Source organism: Ursus americanus, chromosome 2 (assembly GCF_024610735.1).
Source record: "Ursus americanus isolate L20-20 chromosome 2, mUrsAme1.1.p, whole genome shotgun sequence".
In the NCBI taxonomy this organism is placed as follows: Eukaryota; Metazoa; Chordata; class Mammalia; order Carnivora; family Ursidae; genus Ursus; species Ursus americanus.
In genome coordinates, this window is record NC_142128.1 from 88,404,172 (window position 1) to 88,431,550 (window position 27,379).

At 35.7% G+C, this 27,379-nt stretch overlaps 1 protein-coding gene across 9 annotated transcripts in view; it reads right to left on the reverse strand.

Moving 5' to 3' along the window:
- The window catches only part of RASAL2 (RAS protein activator like 2), a 339,913-nt gene that overhangs the window by 114,344 nt on the left and 198,190 nt on the right, over nt 1–27,379 (reverse strand). Inside the window, exon 1 of one of the 9 annotated variants that reach the window (XM_045811305.2) lies at nt 21,031–21,641. The exons of the other annotated variants lie outside the window; for them this stretch is intronic. Within the exon in view, the coding sequence (XP_045667261.1) occupies nt 21,031–21,043 (13 nt within the window). The 5' untranslated portion in view covers nt 21,044–21,641. Of the gene's footprint in view, nt 1–21,030; nt 21,642–27,379 lie in introns of those variants that run through there. 9 annotated transcript variants of the gene reach the window in all.

The window sequence follows — 27,379 nt, forward strand, 5'->3', positions numbered from 1 at the left end:
AATCAAGAAGTCTGGACACAGAAGCACTCATCGGGGAGAATATTGTGTGAAGATGGAAGGCAGAGATCAGGGTGATGCTTCAACAGGCCAAGGGATGTCAAAGATGGCCAGCGAATCACTGGAAGCTATGCCTGAGGCCTGGAACAGATTCTCTCTCACAGCCCTCAGGAGGAAGCAACACTGCAGATACCCTGATCTTGGATGTCCAGTCTCCAGAACTGTGAGACATTAAATTTCTGTTGTTTAAGCCACCTAGTTTAGTACTTTGTACAGCAGCCATAGTAAAATAATACCCTGACCAAGATACGGCAGAGGAGCAGCCTAGAGCCTTGTGATCGTATGTCTAACTAAGTAAGAACCTGTGTCCCTTTTCTCCAGTCCCCTTTCCCAGCTCCAACACCAGATGAACTAGAATCAGAAAAGGAAGGGAGGAGGTGGAAGGAGTGAAAAATTCAGCTGGGCATCTCCCACTCCAAGTGGGGTAGTAGCAGGGGAGTTAATTCAGATACGAGATAGAATTTAAATTGAAGTAGACTCAATGGACTGTTTCATTACTGAAAGTAACCAAAAATAACCATTGGCTCCCCATGGTATTATTAGAGAGCAGCTTTCTAGCAGTGATAGCACAGTTGGGGGCAAGGACTTGGGAAAACAAAACCACCCTTCTTCCCCTCCTCTTGGCTTACACTCAAAGCAGATTCAGGGGTTGTAGGGCCTGAAGCTTGTTCAATTTGTGTGGCTATGTTTAAGAAAAGTAACATCAAATTACAAACACAAATCTCTATTTTCCTGTTTTCTCTCCTTTATGAAGGTCCCATATGCTGATAAGATCTGGAGGCCTGGAGCAGCAGAGGTTGCCATAAGACAGAGAGAAGTTACTTCAACTGTAAGGTAGTCAAAGGCTCATCAAACTGCCATTTATAACAGTCATTCACAGTTCACCTACAGACACCATCACTTGACTATGATGCAGAACCTATGGTGATAAGTCATTGTCTTGTGTTCCTTAAATGTGCCCTCAGGTTTTAGCAGTGGTGCATGTAGTCAGCATGAAGAGAGACCCCTGGGTTTTTCTGCAGATACTAAAACTTTAAATTTTGGGAAATTCATTTGTGCTGTTTTGTAAAATACAATTGGATGAGCAGAGTAAAAGGGTAAGCATAAGGTCAGTAGGCCGGATAATAAAACACTTAGATATTCTAAGGGTTTTAGAGAATACTAGAAAGGATAATGTTTACATTATCGATGATCTGCTGGATTTAAGTTTCTTGGCTTTACATCTGTGACTTGGAGGAACTGAATAAATACTTTAATACAATATTATTATGATAGAGTAAAAGATAAAAACCCATTGATCATACAAGAGATGCTGAAAAGGCAAATGATAATGTCCAGTACCCCTTCTGATAAGTAATCTTAGAACATTTTAAATAGATGGAAAGTTTCTTAACTTAATAAAGGATCTGGACCAGAAACCAAGAGCAATATTACATACAAATTTAAGACATTAAAAATACTTTTAGTAATGGCAGAAGCAACATAAAGATAAACATTATCACTGATTTTTCAACAGGATGTGAGTTCACCAGGGTTTGTTATATGTTACTGGTAAGAGGTTCTTGTCAATGTGGTTAGACAAGGCAAACAATATTTAGGTATCTGATACAGGGATATCTGAAAGAAGGGATGTAGATATCTGAAAGAAAAAAAAACAAATGATAAATATTTGCATAAAATAAGATATATTCCTAAATGAGGATGGCAGCAGGGGACAAGAGAATCAATTGAAAAACAACAGAAGGATTTCGTAAGATAATTAAAATAAAGAAAAACATACAGAAATTAAGAGTTTCCTTGTATACTATCGATTACCAATTAGAAAAATTAATGAGGAAAAAGATCAATTAAAAAAACAACAAAACTATAAACTATAAGCTTAATAAAAATTTAAGACAAATGCAGGAAAAAAAATATGAAACTATATATGACAGGGTGCTGTGAGATCCATGGGGGAAAAGAAGGATTGTTCAATAAATACAGTAAGAAAAGGTTATCAACATATAAAAAAGTATAAAAGTATAAAAATCAACTCGTGGTAGATTGAGGACTTCGATGTCAAGAAGAAAAATTTTAAACTCCTAATAAAAAATATCTTGAGATCTTGGGGTAGGAAATAATTTTGTAAATAAAAACAAGAATATTAACTATAAAATACTGATAGGTTTATCTATATAAAATTATAAACTTCCTTTCATCCAATGACCTCTAAAAAGGAGTGAAAGACTAGTTACAAATTGAGAATATAGGGGTGCCTGGCTGGCTCAGCTGGAAAAGGATATGACTCTCCATCTCAGGGTCATGAGTTTAAGCCCCACATAGAGTGTAGAGATTATTAAAAAATAATAAACTTAAAAAAATTGAGAATATATTCATAATACAACTGTTAAAGGATTAATATCAAGAACATGTGAAGAATGTACTGGGAAGAAAACTAAAAATCATGAAGCCTATATTTTTGGCCAAGATCATTCATTAATTGGAGACCTTGCGTTGATTAAATCATTTGGTGTCTATGCTATATGGTTCTCGTTTATAAAGGGAAAACTTTTAAATAAACATTTATGCTGCAAAAAGAACATATAAAGAACTCCTATATATTAATAGAAACAGAAAAACAATAGAAAAATGAGCAAGAGATACAAATAATTTCACAAAAGCATGAACACATATAGCTATAGACTTATGAAAAATGTTTAGTGTCATTGGTAATCAAATTATGCACATCAACTGTTTTAATTACATGACAAATATTTAAAATTCTGACAATACCAAATATTGGGCAGAATGTGGATTCCTCAAGGTTTCATATAAATTGTTGGTGGGAAAACAGTTTGGCATTATTTGCTAAAGTTGACCATTTAGGACCCCCTAAGACCTAGAAATTCCATTCCTAATTCCATTCCTAACTCCTGCAAATGGATAAAAGAAAATATGTAGAAGAATGTTCACAGTGGCACTGATACTAATAGTCAAATTCTGTTAACAAACCAAATACCATTCAGTGATAGACTGAACCCCAATATCAAACTCAACCTAACCTCTAAATTCTTTTAGTATATTCAATGTAAAAATCATACAGTACTCAAGTAAATGAACTATAGCAACAACATGGAAAGATATTAGTAATACAATATTTAAGTGAAAAAGTAAGTCCCAAAAGAATATATATACATATAATATTTGCCCCTCACATAAAGTTAAAAACAACTAAAACTTAGAAACATACATGAAAGCTAATTCTCCCCGAATAATCTACATGCTCACCATAATTACAGTTGAAATGCCAATACATATTTTTCTTTTTTTGGCTAGGAGTGGGGGACAACTTGATTCTATAGTTCACACGGAAAAATAAATGCAGAATTAAAAAACCAAACACATTTTGAAAGGAAGAACTAATTAAAAGGAATTTGCTACATCAGTAAGAGAAACATACTAAAATCTGTAGTCATTAAAACATCATTGATGCTGATGTAGGAATAGAACAATAGATGTGTGGAACAGAAAAATACTCCAGGAAAGACATGTAGACATTTAGCTGGTAATAAAGAATACCTTTCAAATCAGTGTGGAAAGAAGAGACTATTCAGTATAAGGTGTTGAGACAACTGACTATACAGTTGAAAAAAATCTTGTTTCACAAAACCAAAAATAAATTCCAGATAAAGAACCTAATCTTAAATTGAGAAAGGCCTTTCTAAGCAACTCACAAAAGCCAGAAATTACAATGGAAAAGAGAAACAGACTGAAAATCATAAAAATTCAAAGCTTCAAAGAGCAAAAAAAAAGACATCCTGAACAAATTTGTAAGGCTATTTTACAGTGTCTATCAAAATATGAAATGCAAACTACCTTTGATTCTGTTTCTAAGAACCAATCCTACAGAAATATCAGCACAAGGAACACAGACATATGTACAAAGATGTTTAACACAAAGTTGGTAATGGCAAAAACTAAAAATGCTAACACCAATCCTACAGAAATATCAGCACAAGGAACACAGAATATGTACAAAGATGTTTAACACAAAGTTGGTAATGGCAAAAACTAAAAATGCTGTGTTCATAAGGAAGGAAACAGATAAATCTACAATGAAATAATATGCAGCCTTGAAAAATCTACAGGTATAGCTGTAATGAAATGTCTTCAATATATTCTTTTCATTTATAATACGATGTCATACAGAAAAGAGCATACAACATAACTATGGAGTTTAATGAATTATAATATTACCAAAGCAAGAATTAGAACATTGCCAGTAACTCATAATACCCTATTATCCCAAATATCCTATCCTGATTCCAATCCAATTCCTTCCACCTTCCAGATAATGACAACCCTAACATTCTTTGCTTCTATTTACAGTTTTAAAACCCAAATATGTACCCGTCAATACATAGTTTTGTTTTCTCTTGAATTTTATGTAAATGGTATAAAAAACAACATGTGTATTTTTGCATTTGGTTTCTTTTACTCAAGATTTATTTTTTTAAGATTTGTTAATGTCACTATAGTTTCTTCATTTTCATTGCTGCATTCTATTGCGTGACTATCTCACCTTTTTAATTAACTGTTGATTTTCTCTATTGCATGTTTGGTTTAATTCCTATTCTTATCCTTCTTTCCTACCTTCTATCTGATTTACTATGGTGCCAGTTTTCTAACTTCAAGTTCTACTCTAGCTAAATCATACAAGTTTTGATATGTAATATTTTTATCATCATTCAGTTGAAAATATTTTCTAACGTCCATTACAATTTCTTTGTTGATCTTTGTGTTATTTAGAAGCATCTTTTTGATGCTTTTAAGAAGATAGATTAAAAACATATTTATTTATCCCACTTAGTTGCTCTCAGTAGATTATTCAGAAACCCTTGCCCACCCTTACCAAAACAAACAGCCTACGGCATATTCTGAAGCGAAAAATGAAAGTTGAACTACAGCATGTATTGTTTGATTCTGCTGAAAACAAAACCCAGAAAAAATATCTATACTCTTGTGATATTCTCTCTCTCTCACACACACACAGACGCACACACACAGAATCTGGAAGGATAAATATTAATTGTAGTTACACATGCAGAAAATAACAGAATTCCTGGAATGTAAGGGAAGCTTTTACACCTGGGCTTGGTTTAAATTTTTTTTACAAGCAACAGCTATTATTATTATTATTTTTTAAACTAAGATTTGGTTTAAAATAGAACCAAATAATTCTATTATTATAATAGATTATAAAATTATATATAATCAGGGTAGCAATGAACTTGAGCCTTTATTCAATTAATTTCTTTGGCCTTCAAATATGATTCATCTAAATTCAGGAAACATGAATTTATTTTACTTATGATGAAGAAGATCCCAAGACTCAATGTTTTAGAGTCAAAACCCTATATATGTCTTCTTTCTATGTCACTCAGATTCCACATACTACCACATTCTCTTTTTTCCTCCCTTATGGATAGGGAAAATATTTGGTAACTGTATACAAGTTCTATATCTCTATTTTTCATGCTGAAGCACCTCGATGTCTTTAAGTTTCCTTCAGAATCTTATTACCTAGCCTTTCCATCACAAAAACATGTCCAAAATTTCTTAGATATGGTACACAGAAAAGACCACAACACTCTAATAGGGACTGTAAACTAAAACAGAAAGTTACTTAACATCTCTTAAATATTTAATGCTTATATTATGCATGTAAGCATCACCATTGCTTTCTTAACCATAATATGCATTACATATTGACTTATCTACTGTGACTCTTAAATATCTGCATATGGTTTAACCCTTCTATCTTTATTTATATAGAATTTTTCACTAGAAATTCTATTATCTGTGTCTTTGTTTTTCTCAGTGTTTGTAAGAGGTACTTTCCAGGATTTAAAATTATACATTGAGTCTATGAACAGCTATTTCTGCTAAGTATTTAAGATTGCAACATACCAAGCATATTCAGAATTCAAAGAGTAATTGGCTTATTAGTTCATAATCTAATAAAAAAATAAATAAAAGTAAATATTCTTCTGTGGCACATGTTGTCAAGAATTATGAGGCATTAAATGAAAGGCATTTGTAAAGGTCTGTAATTGGAAGGCAGAATGGAAAATGGGCAGGAAACTGTCATGATGGTGAAAATATGTAACATCTTTATAGGCCTAGCGGACTTCTTAAGAGTTCCGCTCGTTCTCTGACAGCTAAGTAATTTGAGAAAAGGGGCGCCTGGGTGGCTCAGTTGGTTAAGCGTCAAACTAATGTGGTATACTAACATGAAAATACTGAGTTTGAGTAAAAACAGGAGAGATATGAGGATCTAGTGGGGAAGACTGCTTATAAATGAATCCAGAAATAGAACTAAACACATGCATTTTAATAGAACTGGAAGGATAGGATGGAGGCATGCAGTTTATCTGAGAAGAAAGACATGTTCTTGAGTACATCATCTTTGCATTTTTGCAAAGAAAAAGAAGGAAATTAACATTTATTATTAAGTAACTTCCATTTATTGTGTTGGATACTTCCACATTTCAGTGATTAAAAAAAGCTGTTTTAAAGTGTTTTTTCTTCTAATAAAATAAGTAATTATGTGTATCCTTTAAAAACATAAAAACATGTTTCTAAAGCAAAATGATAGTAAAGTCAAGAGATGGAAAACTTGTTAAATTTGTATCATAAACTTGTTAATAACTATACATAAAAATTAATGTGCTTGGCATGAGTACACACATATCTTTATATATAATACAGTCATATAAAACATATGTAACTACTGCAAGAAATTTTTAAATTCTTTTTAAAGATTTTGTTGACTTATTTATTTGACAGAAAGAGAGAGAGAGAGAGTGCACAAGCAGGCAGAGTAGCAGGCAGAGGGAGAGGGAGAAGCAGGTTCCCCGCCGAGCAGGGACCCCGACGTGGGACTCAATCCCAGGACCTTGGGATCATGACCCGAGCTGAAGGCAGATGCTTAACTAACTGAGCCACCCAGCGCCCCAAATTTTATTTGTTTTTAAGTATAGTTGACATATAATATTAGTTTCAGATGTACAACATAGTGATTTGACAATTCTATGCATTATAAAATGCATAAAAAATTCTCAACCATGGTAGGTGCAGTTACTACCTTCACCACACAAAGTTATTACAATATTATTGACTATATTCCCTACGCTGTACTCTTCCTCCTCGTGACTTACTTATGACTAGAAGCTTGTACCTCTTAATCCCCGTCACCTATTTTGCCTCCACCCCAACCCTCCTCCCTGGTAACTAACAGTTTGTTTCTTGTATTTATAAGTCTGTTTCTGTTTTGTCGTTAGTTTTGCTTTATAGATTCTATAAGTGAATCATGCATTATTTCTCTCTCCATCTGAATTATTTCACTTAGCATAATACCCCGTAAGTGAATGGCAAGATTTCATTCTTTCTTATGGTGGAGTAATATTCCATTGTGCATATATACACCACATCTTCTTTATCCATTCATCTATGAATGGACATTTAAATTACTTCCCTATCTTGGCTATTGTAAATAATGCTGCAATAAATACAGGGGTGTACATATATCCTTTTAATATAGTGTTTCATTTTCTTTGGGGGAAATACCCAAAAGTGGGATTGCTGGATAGTATGGTATTTCCATTTTTATTCCTTTGAGGAAACTCCATACTCTTTTTTCATAGCAGTTACACCAATTTACATTCCCACCAACAGTCACAGGAGTTCACTTTTCTCCACATTCTCGCCAAAACATTATTTCTTGGTTTCTGATATCAGCCATTCTAACTGGTGTGAAGTACTATCTCACTGTGGTTATAATTTGCATTCCCCCTGATGACTAGTCATCTTTTCATGCGCCTATATCCTTTGAAAAATGTCTATTCAGGTCCTCTGTTCAGTTTTAAATTGGATTATTTGTTTTTATGGTTTTGAGCCGTGTAAGTTCTTTATTTATCTTTGCTTTTGTTTCCCTTGCCTGAAGAGACAGATCCACAAAAGTACTGCTAAGACTGCTGCCCGAGAGTTTACTGCTTATGTTTTCTTTTAGGATTTTTATGGTTTCAGGTCTTAGATTTAGGCCTTAGAGCCACTTTGACTTTATTTTTGCATATGGTATAAGAAAGTGGTCCAGTTTCACGCTTTTGCATGTAGTTTTCCTAACACCATTCACTAAAGAGACTGAGTTTTCCCCACTGTATGTTCTTGCCTCCTTTGTCATAGATTAACTGACCACGTAAGTGTGGGTTTATTTCTGGGCTCTCTATTCTGTTCCAATGATCTACATGTCTACTTTTGTGCCAGTATCATACTGTTTTGATTGCTACAGCTTTGTAGTATAATTTGAAATCTGGGAGTGTGATACCTTTGGCTTTGTTCTTTCTCCAGATTGCTTTGGTATTTAAGGACTGTTTGCTTTTGTTCTGCGAAAAATACTATTGGTATTCTGATAGGGATTGCACTGAATCTATAGATTGGTTTGGGTGATAAGGACATTTTTATAATATTAATTATTTCAATCTGTGAGTGTGGAATACCCTTCCATTTGTTTCTGTCATCTCAATTTCCTTCATCAATGTCTGATAGTTTTCAGAGTACAGGTCTTGCACCTCCTTGGTTAAATTTATTCCTGGGTCTTTTATTCTTTATAATGCAATTGTAAATGGAACTGTTTTCTTAATTCCTCTTTCTACTAATCTATTAGTGTATAGAAATGCAACAGATTTCTGTATATTAATTTTGTATCCTGCAGCGTTACTGAATTCCTTTATTACTTTTTTTTTTTTTAAGATTTTATTTCTCTATTTGACAGAGAGAGAGACAGCCAGTGAGAGAGGGAACACAAATAGGGGGAGTGGGAGAGGAAGAAGCAGGCTCCCAGTGGAGGAGCCTGATGCGGGGCTCGATCCCAGAACGCCGGGATCACGCCCTGAGCCGAAGGCAAACGCTTAACGACTGAGCCACCCAGGCGCCCCCATTTATTACTGCTAATAGGTTTTTTTGGTGGAGTCTTAGGGTTTTCTATAGCATCATGTCATCTGCAAATAGTGGCTGTTTTACTTCTTTCTTACCAGTTTGGCTGTCTTTTATTTCTGTTTCTTGTCTGTTTGCTGTGGGTAGGACTTCCAGTATATTCAACAGAAAGAGGAAATAGTGGACATCCTTGTCTTGTTCCTGATCTCAGAGTAAAAGCTTTCGGCTTTTCACCATTAAGTATAATGTCAGCTGTGGGTTTGTCATATATGGTCTTTATTATGTTGAAGTATGTTCTGTCTAAACTCACTTTGTTGACAGTTTTTATCATGAATGGATGTTGAATTTTGTCAAATGTGTTTTCTCTATTGAGATGATCCTATGATTTTTATCTTTCATTTTGTTAATGTAGTATATTATGTTGATTGACTTGTGGATACTGAATGATCCTTGAATCCCTGCAATGAACCCCACTTGATCCTGGTGAATGATACTTTTAATGTATTGTTGAATTCGGTTTGCTAATATTTTGTTGAAGATTTTTGCATCTGTGCTCATCAGGGATACTGGCCTGTAATTTTTTTGTAGCGTCTTTGTCTGGTTTTGGTATCAGGGTAATGCTAGCCTTGTGAATGAATTTGGGAGCTTTTCTTCCTCTTCTCTTTTTTCTAATAGTTTGAGAAGGATAAATATTAATTCTTCTTTAAATGTGTTGTAGAATTCACCTGTGAAGCCATCTGATCCTGGACTTTTGTTTGTTGGAAATTTTTTGATTACTCATTCAATTTTGTTTTTAGTTTATGTGGTGTCAGTTGTAATTTGTCCTCTTTCTTCTGTGATTTTATTTATTTGAGTCTGTTCTTTTTTTCTTCATTATTCTGGCTGAAGGTCTCTCAATTTTGTTTTTCTTGTCAAAGAACCAGCTCTTAATTTCATTGTCTTTTCTTATTTTTTCAGTCTCTATTTCATTTATTTCTGAACCAGATTATTTTCTTCCTTCTACTAACTTGAACTTTGTTCTTTTTCTAGGTCCTTTAAGTATAAGGTTTGATTGTTTGAGATCTTTCTATTACCTTGAGGTAGGCTATAAATGTCCCTCTAAGAACTCCTTTTCCAAATTCCAAAGTTTTTGAACTGTTGTTTCCATTTTCATTTGTCTCCAGGTATGTATGTATGTATTTAATTTGATTTCCTCTTTGACTTCCTTGTTGACCCACTGGTTGTTTAGCCTCCATGTGTTTGTGGTTTTTTCCATTTTTTTTTCTTCTCATTGATTTCTAGTTTCAAACTACTGTGGTCAGAGAAGAGGACTGACATTATTTCAATCTTCTTAAGTTTATTGAGATCTGTTTTGTGGCCTAACATGGGATCCATCCTGGGGAAATGTCCTATGCGCACTTGAGAAGCATGTGTACTCTATTATTTTTGGATGGAATGATTTGTATATATCCGTTAAGTCCATCTGGTCTAATGTGTTGTTCAAAGCCACTGTTTCCTTATTGATTTTCTGTCCGGATGATCTATCCATTGATGTAAGTGGGGTGAAGTCCCCTACTATTACTGTACTACTCTCAATTTCCCCTTTATATCTGTTAATATTTGCTTTACGTATTTATGTGCTCTAGTGTTGAGTGAATAGATATTCACAATTGTTACATCCACTTTCTGGATTGATCCCTTTACCATTATGTAATACCTTTCTTTGTCATTTATTATAGTCTTCTTTTAAAGTCTATTTTGTCTGATACAAATATTGCTACTCTAGCTTTTTTTCTCCTTCTATTTGCATGAAACATTGTTTTCCATACCTTCATTTTCAGTCTGTGCCATTAGGTTTGAGGTTAGTGTCTTGTAGGCAGCATATAGATATGTCTTTTTTTTTAAAAATCCATTCAGCTACCCTATGTCTTTTGACTGGAGCATTTAGTCCATTTATATTTATGGACCATTTAGTCCATTTATATTTAAAGTAATTATTGATAGGTATGTACTCATTGCCACGTTGTTCACTGTTTTCTGGTTGTTTTTGTAGTTCTTCTTTGTTCCTTTCTTCTTCTCTTGCCCTCTTCCCTTGTGATTTGATGACTTTCTTAGTATTATGCTTGGATTCCACTCTCATTATTTTTGTATATCTGTTACAGGTTTGGGATTTGTGGTTATCATGAGGTTCATATGTAACATCCTGTGTATATATACAGCAGTCTAAGTTGATGGTTGCTTAAGTTTGAACACATTCTAAAAGCACCATATTTTTACTCCTCCCCTCCACATTTTATGCATGCTATATTATACATTTTCTATTTTGTGTATCCCTTAATTAATTTTAGTAGATATAACTGATTTTAGTACTTCTGTCTTTTAACATTTTAACCTTCATATTAGCTTTATAAATCTGATCTACTTACTGCCTTTACTATAGATTTGCTTTTACCAGTGATATCTTTTCCTTTGATGATTTTCTTATTTCTAGTTATGGACCTTTCTTTTTTGCTTAAGGCGTCCTTTTCACATTTTTTGTAAGGCCAGTTTAGTAGTGATGAACTCCTTTAACTTTTGTTTGTCTGGGAAACTCCTTCTCTCTCCTTTCATCCTGAATGATAACCTTCCTGGGTAGCATATTTCTGACTGGTAGCCACTTCCTTCTGGCCTACAAAGTTTCTGTTGAAAAATCAGGTGATAGCCTTATGGGCTTGGATATAACCATTTGCTTTCCTCTTGCTTTAAAGATTTTCTTGTACTTAACTATTTGCTTTTATCTTGCTGCTTTTAAGATTTTCTCTTTAATTTTCAACATTTTCATCATTATTTATATTGGCGTGAACCTCCTTGGGTTCATCTTGTTTGGGGCTCTCTGTGCTTCTTGGACCTGGATGTCTCTTTCCTTCCCCAGGTTAGGGAAATTGTCAGCTATTATTTTTTCAAATAAGTTTTCTGCCCCATTTTCTCTCTCTTTTCTCCTTCTGGGAGGGAACCCTATAAGGCAAATGTTTGTATGTTTGATTCTGTCTCCCAGAGGTCCTTTAACCCATCCTCACTTTTTAAAGTTCTTTTTTGTTGTTGTTGTTCAGCTTGGGTGATCTCTACTACCCGGACTTCCACAGTGCTCATCTGTTCTTCTGCATCCTCTGATCTGTGGCAGATTCCCTCAAGCTTATTTTTCATTTCAGTTATTTTATTCTTCAGCTCTGATTAGTTATTTTTTAAATATCTTTTTCTCTTCTTGATGAAATTCTGAGTTCATCCATTCTTCCCTCAATTTAAATAAGACTCTTTATGGCCATTACTTTGAACCCCTTATGAGACAGACTGCTTACCTCAGTTTTCTTTAGTTATTTTTCTGAAGTTTTGTCTTTTTCTTTCCTTGGGAACATATTCCTCTGTCTCTTTATTTGAGCTGATTCTCTGTGTTTGTTTCTATGTATTAGGTGGACCAGCTATGTCTCTTGGTCTTAAAACTAGTGGCCTTATATAGAAGGCATCCTGCCCCCGGGTCATCAGAACCAGGAATTCCGGGGGTGTCCCCTGTGTGGGCTGCGTGAGCCATCCTGTTGTGACTGAGCCAGGACAGCTGTGGGTGTGCTGGTGTACAGGGCTGGACGCTCAGCCAGCTGCACATGTTGCAGGTGTGCTAGTGGGTGAGGTTGGCCCCTATCCCCACTGAGTAGAAATAGTGCTGGAGGGACACCACTTTTGGCTGAGGCTGCCCCTGGGTGTGGTAGAGGTAATCACTTGGGGGGGGCATTGGCCCTGACGGAGGCTATCTGCTAGGTGTGGCAGGGTTGGAGTCACTTCAGAGGGGCATCTGCCAGGGCAGGCATGTTGGGTCGGGCAGGTCCACAGGGGAATACAAGAGCAGGGTGAATGGTGCTAGCAAAGTAGATGAAGAGTGTCAGAACTGACTCCTGCCAGCATCCAGCCAGTTAGGCAAAAAGGGGTCAAGAAAAATGGTGCCCACCTGCACTTCTATTCCTGCACAAATTCCTATAGATCCCTTACCTCCAGCGCATGCCCTAAAATTAGTCAGTAAATCTTCATGTATAACCCAGGTGCTTTTCCAATTGCCACCTCTGTGTTGGGTCTTGAACCAGGTGATATAATGTGCTGGCCCCTTAAGAGTGGAGTCTCAGTTTCCTATAGCCCTCTGGCTCTTCTGGAGTTAAACTGCACTAATTTTCAAAGGCAAACTCTGTGGGAGCTCATCTTTTTGGTGCAGATTCTCAGGGTTGGGGGTGCCCAATATGGGGCTTGATCCCCTCGCTTCTCAGGGAGGACTTTCTATGCCTGTGATATCCCCTCAACTTGTGGGTCACTGTGCCAGGGATTTGCTTCCTGACTGTGTTTCTGCCCCTCCTACCATTCCCAACTTGGCTTTTCTTTATTTTATAACCGGGGAAGAGCTGTTCTGCTAGTTTTCAGGTCATTTTCAGAGTGAGTTACATTATACGTAGCTGTATCCTTGGTGTGTCCATGGGAGGAAGTGAGCTCAAGATCCTCCTACTTCACTACCTTCCCCCTTCCTTACTATAAAACATTTTTTAAATTGAGGTATGACATATGAAAATTAGTGTTTTATATGGTACACTCAGAGCTTGCCAAAAAACCCTATGATTTACATAGTGCAATTTTATTTTGAAGATGTACATGCAAGTCTGGTCTCTCAGATGCCTTCCTCATCTAATCCTTTATATGACCCCAAATGTAAAGTCCTTTACTGTACACATAGACTAGACAACTTTCAATATGGAAATAAACATGGCATTGGTCCTCATCCCCTACATAAACAAAAAGGACTTTCAAAGAATACCAACATCCTAGAAGTGTGCTTAGTTTTTTGGTTTTCTTTTTTGGATTTTTAAAAATCAAGATGGAGAAACTACAGAAATATCTTTTCTCAAATGCTTTGCTGAAGTATAAGATACACTTAGAAAAGTGTATAAATAATGAGTATACAGGTTAATAAATTTTCTCAAATGTAACTCATCCCAATAACCAGCATCGGGATTAAACAAAATCAGACAAAACAGAACAGGACATTGCCAGCAACCAAATGCCTCCTTTATATACCCTTTCCAGTCATTACCTCATACAGATAATCACCATCCTGACTTCTATCACCTCCGATGAGTTTGAACTATGTACAGATGGAACCACACAGTGTATGTATTCATTTGAAACTAACTTTTCATGCTCAACATACATTTGTGAGATTTATTCTGTTGCATGAATCAGTAGTTTGTTCTTTGCCAATGCTGTAGAGAATTCCATTGTGTATCAAATCATTCTATCCATTCTACTGCTGATGAACATTTGGGTAGTTTCTGATTTTTAGCTGTTTCAAATGGTGCTATTATGAACATTTTTCTCCAGGTTTTTTGGTAAGCCTATTTATGCATTCTATTGGCACATAAATAAATCTGGAATTGCTGAGTCATGGAGCATTGTTCAGCTTTACTAGATACTGTCAAATAGTGCTCCAAAGTAGTTATATAAATTTATAATTCCATCGGCAGTATAAAAATTCCCTTTGTTCTAGATCCTTGTCAACATTTGGTGCTTTCTATTTTTCTCATTTTAGACATTCTGATGGGTATGGAATTCCATTTTGGTTTAAATTTGCATTTCCCTGATAACTAATAAAATGAGTACCTTTCTGTACACTGAATGGCCATCTGGTTTGCTTTTTTTGTAAAATGGGCATTCAGGTCTTACCTTTTTCTCATTGATGTGTAGGAGTTTGTTACATAGAATGACTGGATAATAAAATTTTAAAATTTCTCTTTTCAAACAAAACAAATAAGCAAATGAAAAGTGGAATCAGACTTATAAATACAGGGAACAAACTGATGGTTACTAGAGCAGAGGGGAGAAGGGAGTATGGGAAAAATGGGTGCAGGGAGTGGGAGATGCAGGCTTCCAGTTATGGAAGGAATACATCACAGAAATAAAAGGCACAGCATAGGGAATGTAGGCAATGATACTGTAATAGGTTGTATGGTGACAGACGGTAGTTACACTTGTGGTGAGCATAGTAGAACACATAGAGAAGTTGAATCACTATGTTCTACACCTGCAACTAATATAATGTGGTATGTCAAGTATACTCAAATACAAAAATTAAATAAAATTTTCTCTTTTCAGATTGTCAGAGGAAAATGTAACATAAGCAACATCTGGATTAAACCTGAAGAGCCTTAAAACAGTTTCTATTCTCCTGTAACACGGGTTTGACAGGGGAAAAGAGAAATAAAAAGTCTATCTTTAAATATTTAATTCAAGAACTATGCAAAATGAAAATGGGTTTATAATTTCTGACACTGGGAGAAAGCTAGTGGGAAACTGCCATAAATTACTGTACTTTGTAGCAATAAAATAGTCATACCCTCAAAGCTATTTCTCGGTAATTAAAATTTCAATGTCAAATACATTTTGCAGTTTGCTCATAGGAACATATGTTTATAAAAAAACAAAAAAAAAAACAAAAAAACAACAAGTGGTAAATAATTGGTTGGATTTTTCCTTTTAAAGGACCAGACAAAAGCCTGGGTTCTGATTTTAAATACCCTTCCATTTAAAAACAAAACAGGGTCTCCTCGGCGGCTCAGTCAGTTAAGTGTCCAACTGTTGATTTCAGCTCAGGTCGTGATCTTAGGGTCGTGAGATTGAGCCCCACGTCGGGCTCTGCACTGGGTGTGGAGCCTGCTTAGGATTCAATCTCTCCTTCTCCCTCTGCCCCTCCCACTGCTTGTACTATCTCTCTCTCTCTCTAAAATAAATAAAACAAAATCTTTAAAAAATAAAAACAAACAAAACAAAACACCCACCCCCCAAAAAACAACGATGAAATAAAGTGATGTCATCACAGGTTGATCTAAAGAGTTCTACTGAGGCACAGGGGACAAACAAATCTAGTTCCACTAAGCTGCTGCCTTTCTCATTACAATAAATTCCCTCTGCATAGTACATTCTGGTTTTGTATAAGCTAGAAAATGCTTCTAAGGGAGACCGGTTTTCACTCCTATAATGACAGCAGTAACTCCTAGGATATTTTTCTTTACACCAAATTTTTGGTTTTGTTAATAAAAATTGTTGATACCAGGTCCAACTGAAAAAAAAATAAACTATTTTTTTGAAAATTTACCTTTAAAGCTTGACCATCAAATATAAATACTGAGTGCTATGTTTGTAAGGCAACGAAATGACTAAAAATAAAATTACTAAAAATGCATTTCAAAATTTTAGCAATTGTAGCTATGCAAATATTTACGATCAAAATGATAGTACTGGTAAAATAGAGTGACATTTATTGTTTCAAGAAACTACTGTGCTGTTTCACTGAACTTCATTCAACTGGAGGCAAAATGCTTCAAGGAAAATCTCATGGTGTACGTAAACAATTCTATAGAAGACAAAATAAAGACTTTAATTCATTAAAAATCTTCTTAAATTTCAGTTGTGTAATGGAGACTCACAAAAATCAGACTGAATACTATGTGATGCTATTCCTCTAACCACATGCAGAAAACAATTAATCTATTACCTTTTCTTTGAATGATTATTCCTCATACTTTGAGAAACTGCTAATAAGAAATACTGTATAATCATACTGAGCTAACTCTTATAAACGAGTTCTTTACAACAAGCTCCGTACACAAAAGATGATTATCATTCCCTGCTAAGAGACTTATCATATCTTGTCGTGTTCTTTGAACAAACCCATTTCTTCCTATATATTCACACTGGCTAGTTTTTTTTTTTTTTTTTTTCTGGCTCTTCTTGCACTCACTTTGACACATCATTCCTTTTCTTAAAAAAAAAAAAAGGAAATAAATTATTTTATATTCTATGTGTTTCTGGCAAAAAGAGTTATTGAAGTAGAGACCCAAACATCTTACTTTCTCCCATCTGACTCAACAGACAAGAAATCAAATCAGCTGCACACCGCCCATTTGAAGTGTAATTTCACAAAAAAGTTACAAACCAGAATATTAAAGAGTAGAAGAATATCCAGTTTTTCTAGTCTTCATATTAACTAAAGGTATTATCTATGAATAGTTAACTACGTAACAGTGCTGTTAAAATTTTTCAAAGGCACTCCACAGTCTTTGGAATTAGATGTAAGACACCAGAGTTAGCAACTCGCCCAACAGGTTGGCTGTCCTATGTGACACCTGATCCTGAATGACACTTGCTTGATCCTGGCAGCTTAAGTTGCTTACTTTAGAAAGCCTGACATAAGAAACAGTAAGCAGAATCAGGTAGCTTTTTCTTCTTCAAAGAATAGGACTGCAATAACTTAAAATAACTTTTCAAGTCACTGCTTTAGCAATTCATTTACTCCTAAAATACTGTATACCTGAGAATGACAGAAATATGGAGTCTCTATAGAGTCAAATTATTGATAAGAATTCCTCACTGGCTCCCCCTCCAGTGTTTAACTTCATAGTACTCCGAATTCAACTGAACTGGTGAAGTCTGAGTAGGGGCATGGAGGACACTAGAGAAGATAAAGACCATCTGAATTTTAATGACTGATTCAGTAAATCTCTCCTGCTTGTCAAGTATGTACAAAGAAAGTATTATCTCTGGCAATGCTTAAGGCTTCCAAACACAAACTGAGATCATACCCATAATTAAATGTGGAATCTGGTAGACTGAATCCAAATCAGCACTAAAAAAAAAAGAAGAAGAAGAAGAAGAAGAAGAAGAAGAAGAAGAAGAAGAAGAAGAAGAAGAAGAAAGACAACTGTAAGAGGAGTCATATTGCTGAGTCATGACTCATTTTTTTTGAATCATCATTCACTAGTAAACAACAGAACATAATCATTTTTTTCCCTCTCTGTACTAAGAACTAGATATTTTAAGGAAGTTTGTGCAACTCAAGTATAAGAATCTGGTGACATTTATTTCACAATAATCACCTGCTCCTTTACTAAAACCGATGTACAGGGAATTAAAAACAAGAACCGCCACGAACAACCACTAGAGAGCATGAAAGAACAGAAGAGAACAGAAAGAACAAAGCCAGACTGTAACACTTTTTCTCACTAGAGGCCAGTGAAGGTCAAGAATAGAGCAGAAGGGGAAATACATCCATCTTGTATACATAAAAGGATTCCCAGAGTTTTGAGTGAATAATCAGGTAACTTTTACAAGTAGAGAATTAATTTGACAACTCAGAGTGTTTTAGATGTCCAGCCTCGAGCCCTTGCTCTTGATCTGTCTTTTGTTTTCACTTTTGTTTGAAAAGATTTCATTATTATGGTTTTAACTGGGATACAAAACACAAAATTATATCTAGGAGGTAGAAAGAAACCACAGCAAGAAAGGAGAAATAGCAACTTCTTTGAAAGAGACAGAACTTTTAATCAACTATAGCCAAACTTTTATTAGACAAATGTCATTGCTATATTGCAGAGCTCTTTTACCTTCTTTGAAAATTAAGTATAAAAACTATTTTTATGGAGAGAGAAATGTATATATATTTCATGAAAAAACACTTTAAAGAAATTAATATCAAGGAAAAACCGTGAAAAGAGAAAAGGGATCTGCCTCCAGAAAACACCAGTCAAAAGAGAATTATTTCATATCCAAACAAGAGTTTCTTTTCTTACACCACTCATTTCACTCCACCCCTTCTATTCCCATTTAAATATTGTCTTTAGTCACAAAATTACTTATTATTGCTTTTCTCGAACACAGAAATTATAAACCTCCATAATCTTATCCTGTATTCAAGAGAGGAAAAGGAATATGTGTTTCCTTCTAATATTTTCCCTTTCTAAGGCATGGTAGTGAGTTTTATAAAGGTTAGTTTGGTTAATAAAATAGCTTCTTTCAAGTTAGGTTAATAAACACCAACACTCGAGTAATGACCTCTGACTGATTCTGACGTGGAGAAATACACTCAGGTCAAATGTCCACCCTAATATCTATCCATCTATCTGACTATCTATCATCTATCTATCTACCAATCACACACACACACAAGATAACATAACACAGACACACATATCATGGCAGTCCCTTCACTTGCTCCATGAAGGATAAAAGAGAAAAATCTAAGCCGTGTGTAATACAATATGAACACTGCTAATTGGATAGAGTATTATGTCCTCATTCTCACAGTCATCAAGTCCTCTTATAAACAGTGTGCTTAAATAATGGATTCTGCACTAAGACAAACAGTCTCTTGTTTCCTACTGGGTGGAGAATGCACTTTGTAATTTGGTTTCCGATAGCCAAGAGCAGTAATGAAACTGTTCCTTACAACTTACTGCTCATCCCACACAGACTTGTAAATCAGCACACAGGCCCTGTCGAAAACTGGAATGAGCAGGTCAAGCTTTAACACAAAAGGGCCACATCCCTTCACTGTGCTTATAGCCACACTGAGCTAACTTGTTCCCAGGAGCTGTAAAGAGCCATGACAGATCCTTTTGACAGCGGCTATCTCTACTATTTAGCTCACTAGAATAGTGTGGCCTCTTGCAACCCCACAATGGTCTGCACGAAAATGGAAAGGGCAGCAATCTTTTTAAGAGACTAAATGAAAATGTATGAAGACAGATGTCCACTGTCTGTGGTGGCTCTCGAGCTCCTCCACTTAAGTTATCCTCTAACACATAATTCATGAGAGCGAGTAACAGAGGACCCTTACAAATGGAGAGAAACAGAGCTGGACCTTAAGTAAGGAAGCAAGTGGTGCAAACGGTTGGATAATTTAAAAACGTTCTCTCACATTAAAACAAAACAAAACAAAACAAACATAGAGAAGGCACGGAATATGGAACGACTTTTTGCTTCCCATAAATAGATATAAATCACAAAATTAGAGAAAAGCTTACTGAAAGTATACAGAAAATTGCTAAGTCCTAAACTCTTCAAGAGAAATTAAAGTCAATTTGAAAGACTTTTAATTTCATATACAAATACTCAGAATATGCCCCAGCTATGTAATTGTTTATATAAAAACAGACTGCAAACTATAGCCATTTTCCTTAATTGAAAGCCATTTTTTTCTTCTGATATTTTGTTATATATTTTTGGTTTTGATTAACAGCGTGGTATTAATACTGATTTGATGACATACAGCCCCCAGTATCTCTTTTCCATAAGACTTTAATCTAAGTTTATAATGCATTTGATCTATTTATGCCATAACTTATGCTACTTGAGGCCAATAGATACAGTATAGAGAAAATATAAACCCTAAAAATAACTGGTGCCATGAGAACAACAGTAAACTGAAAATCAGGAGATGTAGATTTTCATTTCAATTCTAATTGTGTGATCTTGAGCAAGCACCATATCCCCTAGTCCTCAATGTTCTCATTGAAAATGGAGAGACTGGCCTGTAGATGATCTCTAAAATCTCGTTCAGATTTAATTTTCAATGAGCTAACTGGTTAAGTCTCTAACTTGTCATCTATTGGCAAAGGTTATTAAAAGTCTACCTTGGGCAGAAAGAACAAGCCAAGTTCTCATCTGAATGCCCTACTGTTGTGTACAGATCCAACCTGTTGAACTTTCTGAATGACACAGATTTATTTATGTGCTTCTGAGACTCAAGCAAGGCTATTAAGTTCTTATTGATGGTCAATATATTTTGTCTCCCTCAAACAGAAATGAGCTGCATCCATTCCCAGTCATCTTAATATTTCATAACGAATTTTGGGGAAGATCCAGAATAAGAACCACTTCAAATTATTAAAGGAACAAGTAAACGCTGCATTGTTAATATTTTGCTACGATCGCAGCCCTTTTAATTTATCTGAGTTTCTCAAATGGCTCTTCTTGGACTAGATTTTGTACTGGAATGCCGACAGCTTCCACACAATATTCCTGTGAACTGACAGGAATGAAAACCAATCTATTTCTTTAAAGCCAATAATCACAAAGGTTAGCAGTCATTGTATTTGTGTAATAAAAATAAACCTCTGCATTCCCTTTAAATATATACAAACTTAATTTCAGACTTGGACAGACTCGAGGAACTCTTACCTGGGGTCTGCATTCTGCGAAGTTTCTGGGTGTTGTTAACATGATCCTTCCGGCATGCCAGTCAGAAACTCCAAACACTGTATACCGTCCTCGCCCGAGCTCGCTCTGGCTGGCGCTCGTGCTCTCTCTTTTTTGCTCTCGCTCTGTGCCTCAGACAGTTTGGAATGCAGAAAAGCCAGAGCCAATGCCAGTCAAACTCAAGCCTTTTTTTCTTTTCCCCAGTTCTTTTGCTACAGAGCCCTAAACAATAGCCACTCTTCCTTAATCACTGCACCTCTCTTGCACAGCACCGGGTGCAGGCAATCTACTTTCGGAGAAGCAATGGGGGATTTACCAAGCTAGAAAATTCATTTCTTTCTGTCCCAAGAGGCAGTACGGTGGATGTGTGCATCTCTGCATTTTAAGAAGGGACTTTTTTTTTTTTAAAGCAATCTATTTCAAAAATCTGTCATATTTTAGGGAAACAAAAAATAATACAAATTTCAGAGATTCTTATTTTGAATGTAATTATGCTGAATTAAAACATAAACTTCTCAAAGTACAAAAACCAAGTAAATATCTTCCAACGAATATGGTCTATATAGAAGTGTATATCTGCTAATACACATATTAATATATTAATTTCACTCCACAGATCACCTTATTACAACAGAACATTTCAAATTTGGAAAAGAAAAATTGTATATCCCCAAATTATTCAGCAATTAAGCTAGAACTTCATTTTAAAAATAAAGATTCACTTTATAAACTGAGTGGCTCGTAACTCATTAAGTCAACTAGATATGATGAAATTATAGATAATATCACTGCTCTTAGTCATAATTTCAACATGTTTTAAAATCAGACATATTTCTAGGGGTCCCCCCCCACATTCCAAAAAAGGAAGACAGGTCAATGATGTAATCTTCATTACTGGTATGATGACCTAACACATTATGCAGCTGCTCAGTTGCTGAGGTTAGCATGTCATGTTGATCAATTAAAAAATTCAGTTTGAACCACTGAGCAGATCCCACCTGCCACTCCAGACAGAGGAACAGGACAGACATGAGAAGAACACAATATCAATCTGGTGTCTACCATTTAACAAACAGCACATGGAAAGACATATATTCCATCTAGCTATATTTATGTATATAATTTATATGTAATATATCTCTCACACTATCTAGATATACTATACACATAGATATGCACATATACATAGGTGTGTGTGTGTGAATATATGTATATGCCTTTATTCCTCCTTTTTTTCTCCCCAAGTCTCAAAGATTTAAATTTAAAGCCCCTTTAACACCATCTGATTTGGTTTTGGTTATTTAGTCTCATCTTCCTTGAAAAATCATTAATGTTTTAACATTGCATTTTCCTCTGCCTTTACTTTTGGTTTCCTATTTGTACTTCAAATGAACTACTCCTTTAAACCGTAGTGCTACTCAGGTAAGAATCACAGAGAAAGAAAGGCATAAACAAAAGTTGTACAGAAAGGAACAAACTATGGGTCTGACTAGCAGGACTTCCAGACCACAGATCCCATCTGGCCCTATATGAGACAACACACCAACAACCACTGCACTCTTCTCCCCAAAGGTCATACAGCTTTATCAGTATTAAATGTCATTTATAATCAACCTTAGAATTGTGCAAAGCACACTGAAATTATTTTTACTTGTTATTCCTATGAGTAATTCTAAGAAATAGATCATGATTTCCATAATTCAACCCAAGAGTTAGAACTAAGGACAGTGAGTCTGAAGTTACAAGGCACAGAGCTTTCAGGTCAAGAACAGCAAGTCAGCCCTTGGAAACAGCTTTCTGCAAGGGCTCCCTGCTGTAGGAGACGGTGGCTCCCTAATTCTTCCCACACAGGTGACTGTCCGTTTGCTGACTATACTGTTAAGTGCTGTAGTCCTCAAACTGCGCTACTGAACAACGCTGTTCTGATGAGAAAACAGAGCAGCAGCAATCTTCTCCCAAATGACAGAAAAAGTTCACGTATACACAATTTTCTCAAGTGTGAGTTTTTCTTCTTAAATGTATTTTAAAATGTTAGAATCTGTTACTGTCAATTAACCTTAAAGAAGCCTAGAATGGTTCCAAATTCAGATCAAAAATGACATTTTCAGATAAATGAAGGTTAATTATAACAACGGTTTATTGTGTTCTGCAAAAAGTACTTTAACTACCTGGAGTTCCCATACCTGATTAAATCTGAGAACCACTGTTGATGACAGGAAACAATTTTTCTTAAACTCAAATATGATGTTACTCCATTATTAAACAGGCTTATATACCATACTTTATTTTTATACTAAATCTTATTTTCCAATCTTTTATGCATGACTAATTTTAATTCCCTGTGTTGCTGCTTCTGTCTGGAAGTCCCTTCCTCACCTGGTCCGCTCTTATTTCTCCTTCAAAAGCCAGATTTAAAATTTCTTTCCTACCAAAGTTGATCACATTCTCTTTTGCACTTGTTTTTACACCCTGTACTATTTTTTCTCTTCACAGCCCTCACCATTACCTAACATTATATTACATACTGATGTTTAATGTCCTTTTCCCCATTAGAATGTGAGGTAGATTGTGGCAGGCAGTGGGGAAACAAAGGGGGGGAAGCAGAGGCTTTGTCTTATTTTCAGCTTATCCACAGAGTTTAGAATGATGTCTGGCATCAGCAGGTACTTAATGAATGACAGACGGATGGATAGATGGATGAAAGAATATATTTTCATAAGTATCTAGAGTTAGGAGTACTTTGGAATATCTTGAGGACAGGGAGCACAGCACATGTATTTTCTGATGCCAGAGTCTAGCTCTGTGTATGTCACGTGTGAAATAAGAACGTAAAGGAATACATCTCAGGCTTGTATGGTTTCAAAGAACTAACTGAAGGCGAAAGAATTATACACCAAGGGAAGGTAGTCATTTCATCATTTACCCCATTAGGACCTACTTGGACCAGGTGGAATCCTGATCCGTGAAAGCTGCTCGTTGGGAATCATTTTCCCCTATATGGACCCACAGCCGTGCGTTGTGCTACTATGGAAGGGAAACGCAGCTTCTACGGTAGAGACTGAAGAGAATGATAAAATCTTAATCTCCTACAACACTAGGGAGTTCTCCAAAAGGCTAGAGAAGCATGAGTCAATGTTTTACCCTTTAGCCATCCGCTCAAGTTCGAAAGTGGCTGAAATTCATGTCCCTGAAGGAGCTTTGAGCTGATATATTGGATCTCACAACTAGAACACTCAACTCAGTATCCAGCATGTTCATTTTGGATATGTCAGGCCATTTAAGCCATTTTATTTCTGCAAAGAATCACTATGTTGTAATCATTTGTTTTCACATTTCTTCTCCGTATAAAGAGCTGGGTAGGGCTGTCTTGACTAATCCATTTTATGTAGCCACGATCCAACATCATATTTAATAGTGTGTGAGGCTGAACTACATGAAATGCCATTTTTTGTTAGCCAGTTACGGTCAAATATCAGCAATGATCAAATGAATATTTAAAAAGATTCAAAGACCGAATGAAGGGTTGAACTAGGTAATTTTCAAGATCTCTTCCAATTCTGGAATTCCACGATATTATAATTCAAACATAAATGAGAGAATCGTTCATTTTCAATGGTTGGTCACCTTCATAAACTATGGTCCTCCTATTACACACTAACATAGCACTCTGTTCTTGTCCTTTCTGGAACTTATCACAACTACAATTTAGTTATTCATATGCTGATGTCTACTGCTCCTCATCTTGGTGCCTACAAACTCCATGGTAGGGACTAGACCTCCCCTGTTCATTGATGGATCAGTGCCAAGTATAGCATCTGCCACAGAGAAAGTGCTTCATAAGTATTTGTAGAATAAACAAATAAATGGACTCTTGAAGGCTGTATCTATGTGAGTTTCCAAATTCAATATCAACAAATATGTTTTTTTTCTTTTTTCTTTAAAGATTGCATTTATTCATTCATGAGAGACAGGGTGGGGGGCAGAGGCAGAGGGAGAAGGCGGCTCCCTGCTGAGCAGAGCTCAAAGTGGGACTCAATTCCAGGACCCTGGGATCATGACCTGAGCCAAAGGCTTCAAAAGTTTAACGAACTGAGCCACCCAGGTGCCCACTACTGCTTTTTTTTAACTAAAAGGCTGGGATAATATTTTTCTAGTTATGAATCAACTAAGTAGTACACTTTTTGAATTCTAACGGATAAAGATAGCATATTTTCCCCCTACCCTTTACAAAAGTAATTATGAAATTTTGACTTTGGTACAGTGATAGAAGTCAAAGTGAGAACCATTTAGACACCCTAACTGCATGATTTTCTGCAAATGCCTGAATTTCTGAAAATCAAAGAACACAAAAAATAAGCTAACTGCATATAATTAAAAATGACATGCACGTCAGTTTTATTTCTTACCAAATTAACAAATAAACAAAACCCCCTGTTAATACCTATCTTCTCCTCTTCCAAGCACACATAAATCTCCGCAGCCGGTAGGCTGGGGTATACACCAGCCTGTCCGTGTGCTTCCAGGTGATCAGAAACACAGCTGCTTCTAACCATAAACACCATTTCTATTAAGGTCTCCCCATAAACTAGATTGACATTCTGATACTGTGGTCGTCCCACGGCATTCTTTTTAGAGTTCATATCAGAAAAGGAAATCATTGTCTATAAGTGGAATAACAAACACTAAAGTCACCCACTTTTTCAGAAATGCTTCTGAAATTCTCATTTTTACTTAGGTTTATGCGTATATGATGGGACCACAACAAGCACACATATACATACACTTCCCTTCTGATAAGAAAGCACTATAAAGACCTGAAGCTCTGTTAGTTGTAGGGTCTGGCAAAGTACTTAGAAGTGTTATGACAGCCACTCAGTACTTCCCAAACTTGTGGCTAAGCAGCAGAGCTTTACTTTGCTCTCCCAGCTACGAGAATTGAGTACACTGCATTTCCTCACCTGGAACGGCAACTGGCAGAGCAGCATTACAGGGAGTGGGCAAAATCAAAGATCAGTCAACTTCCTAATACTCAGGTATTCATATGAATAGGACCACATTTCAAAGAAAAATAAAGCTATACACATAAGAGGAAAAATGCAAGCACATCTTTTTCTAGTTCTATTTCATCAGTGAGTAAGAATATGCTACAGGTACAAAAGCAACACTTCTATTTCTATGGAAAAATATCATTAAGAAACAACAAAAAGCAACAAAGGCATTCAGGGATAGAGTTGGGTATTAACAGATACTGTCTCTGAACGTGAGAGCCAAGGACAAGCCTGTGATATTGTCTCTTCTCATTTAAAAAGAGAGCTTAAATTGTACTTTAATAAAGCCTTCAAAAATTCATTTTCTTCAGTGGCTTCAAAACCTATACACAATTATCTGCGAGGCTTGATAACTTCCTGTGAAGCTAATGCGCTGTCACGACTGAAACACTACTGGTACAACTTTCCCATATACCGCACGTACCGTCTTCATAAAATAAGTCATTAGGCATTTGTTTTTGTCTTAGTTTTAAAGAAAATTCACAACTGTGGGCTACTGTTTCCATAAAATCCACTTGGAAAAAGCAGAGATGTTACAGTACAGTCATCTTAGCATCCCCCTAACACAACAACAAACACACATACTACATAATTCAAAATACTACTGCATACCTCAGGTTTATTCAATTTCACTCAATTTCCAGTATTCCCCTACAACTAACTAAAGCAAGGTAAAATCTAGTAGAACTCCAAGAGATAAATCATGAAGCATCAAAAAAAAAAAAAAAGGAAAAAATTAAAAAATTCCAACAGCAGTTTTCCTAGGAAAAAGAGTTTAAAGAAGACAGTAAATGCTATTGCTTTGTCCATGTTACATATGAGGAACCTCAGACAGGTTTGAGTAACGTGCCCAAGGTCACAAAGTGGTCGAGCCAGAACCCACACTTCAGTTGGCTCTGGAGGGCTTTCCCTTAAACACCATCGTACACTAAACTAAACTACTGCTCCAAATTAATCTTAAGTGGTATTTTTGGGTTTTTATTTTTCCTCTTCACAGCCTTCTGTATTTTTCCAAATTTTCTATAATATTATTAATCTTATTAAAGAGCTTATATATTGCTCTAGATTTGGTTTATCACTGTGGCTCTTTTCTTCATTGTGTATGAATCCAGATATCATGAAACATACGTCTATTAGAACAATATACTGAATTTCATTCCACTTCTGTTTCATTTCAGCAATTGGACACAGCTCTCTTCCCCGCAATCTGAGAAGAGCTCCTGAATTGAGAATAATTTCGAGTGATAACGTGTGCATGTTTTCCGAACATCGGATCCTAGGTT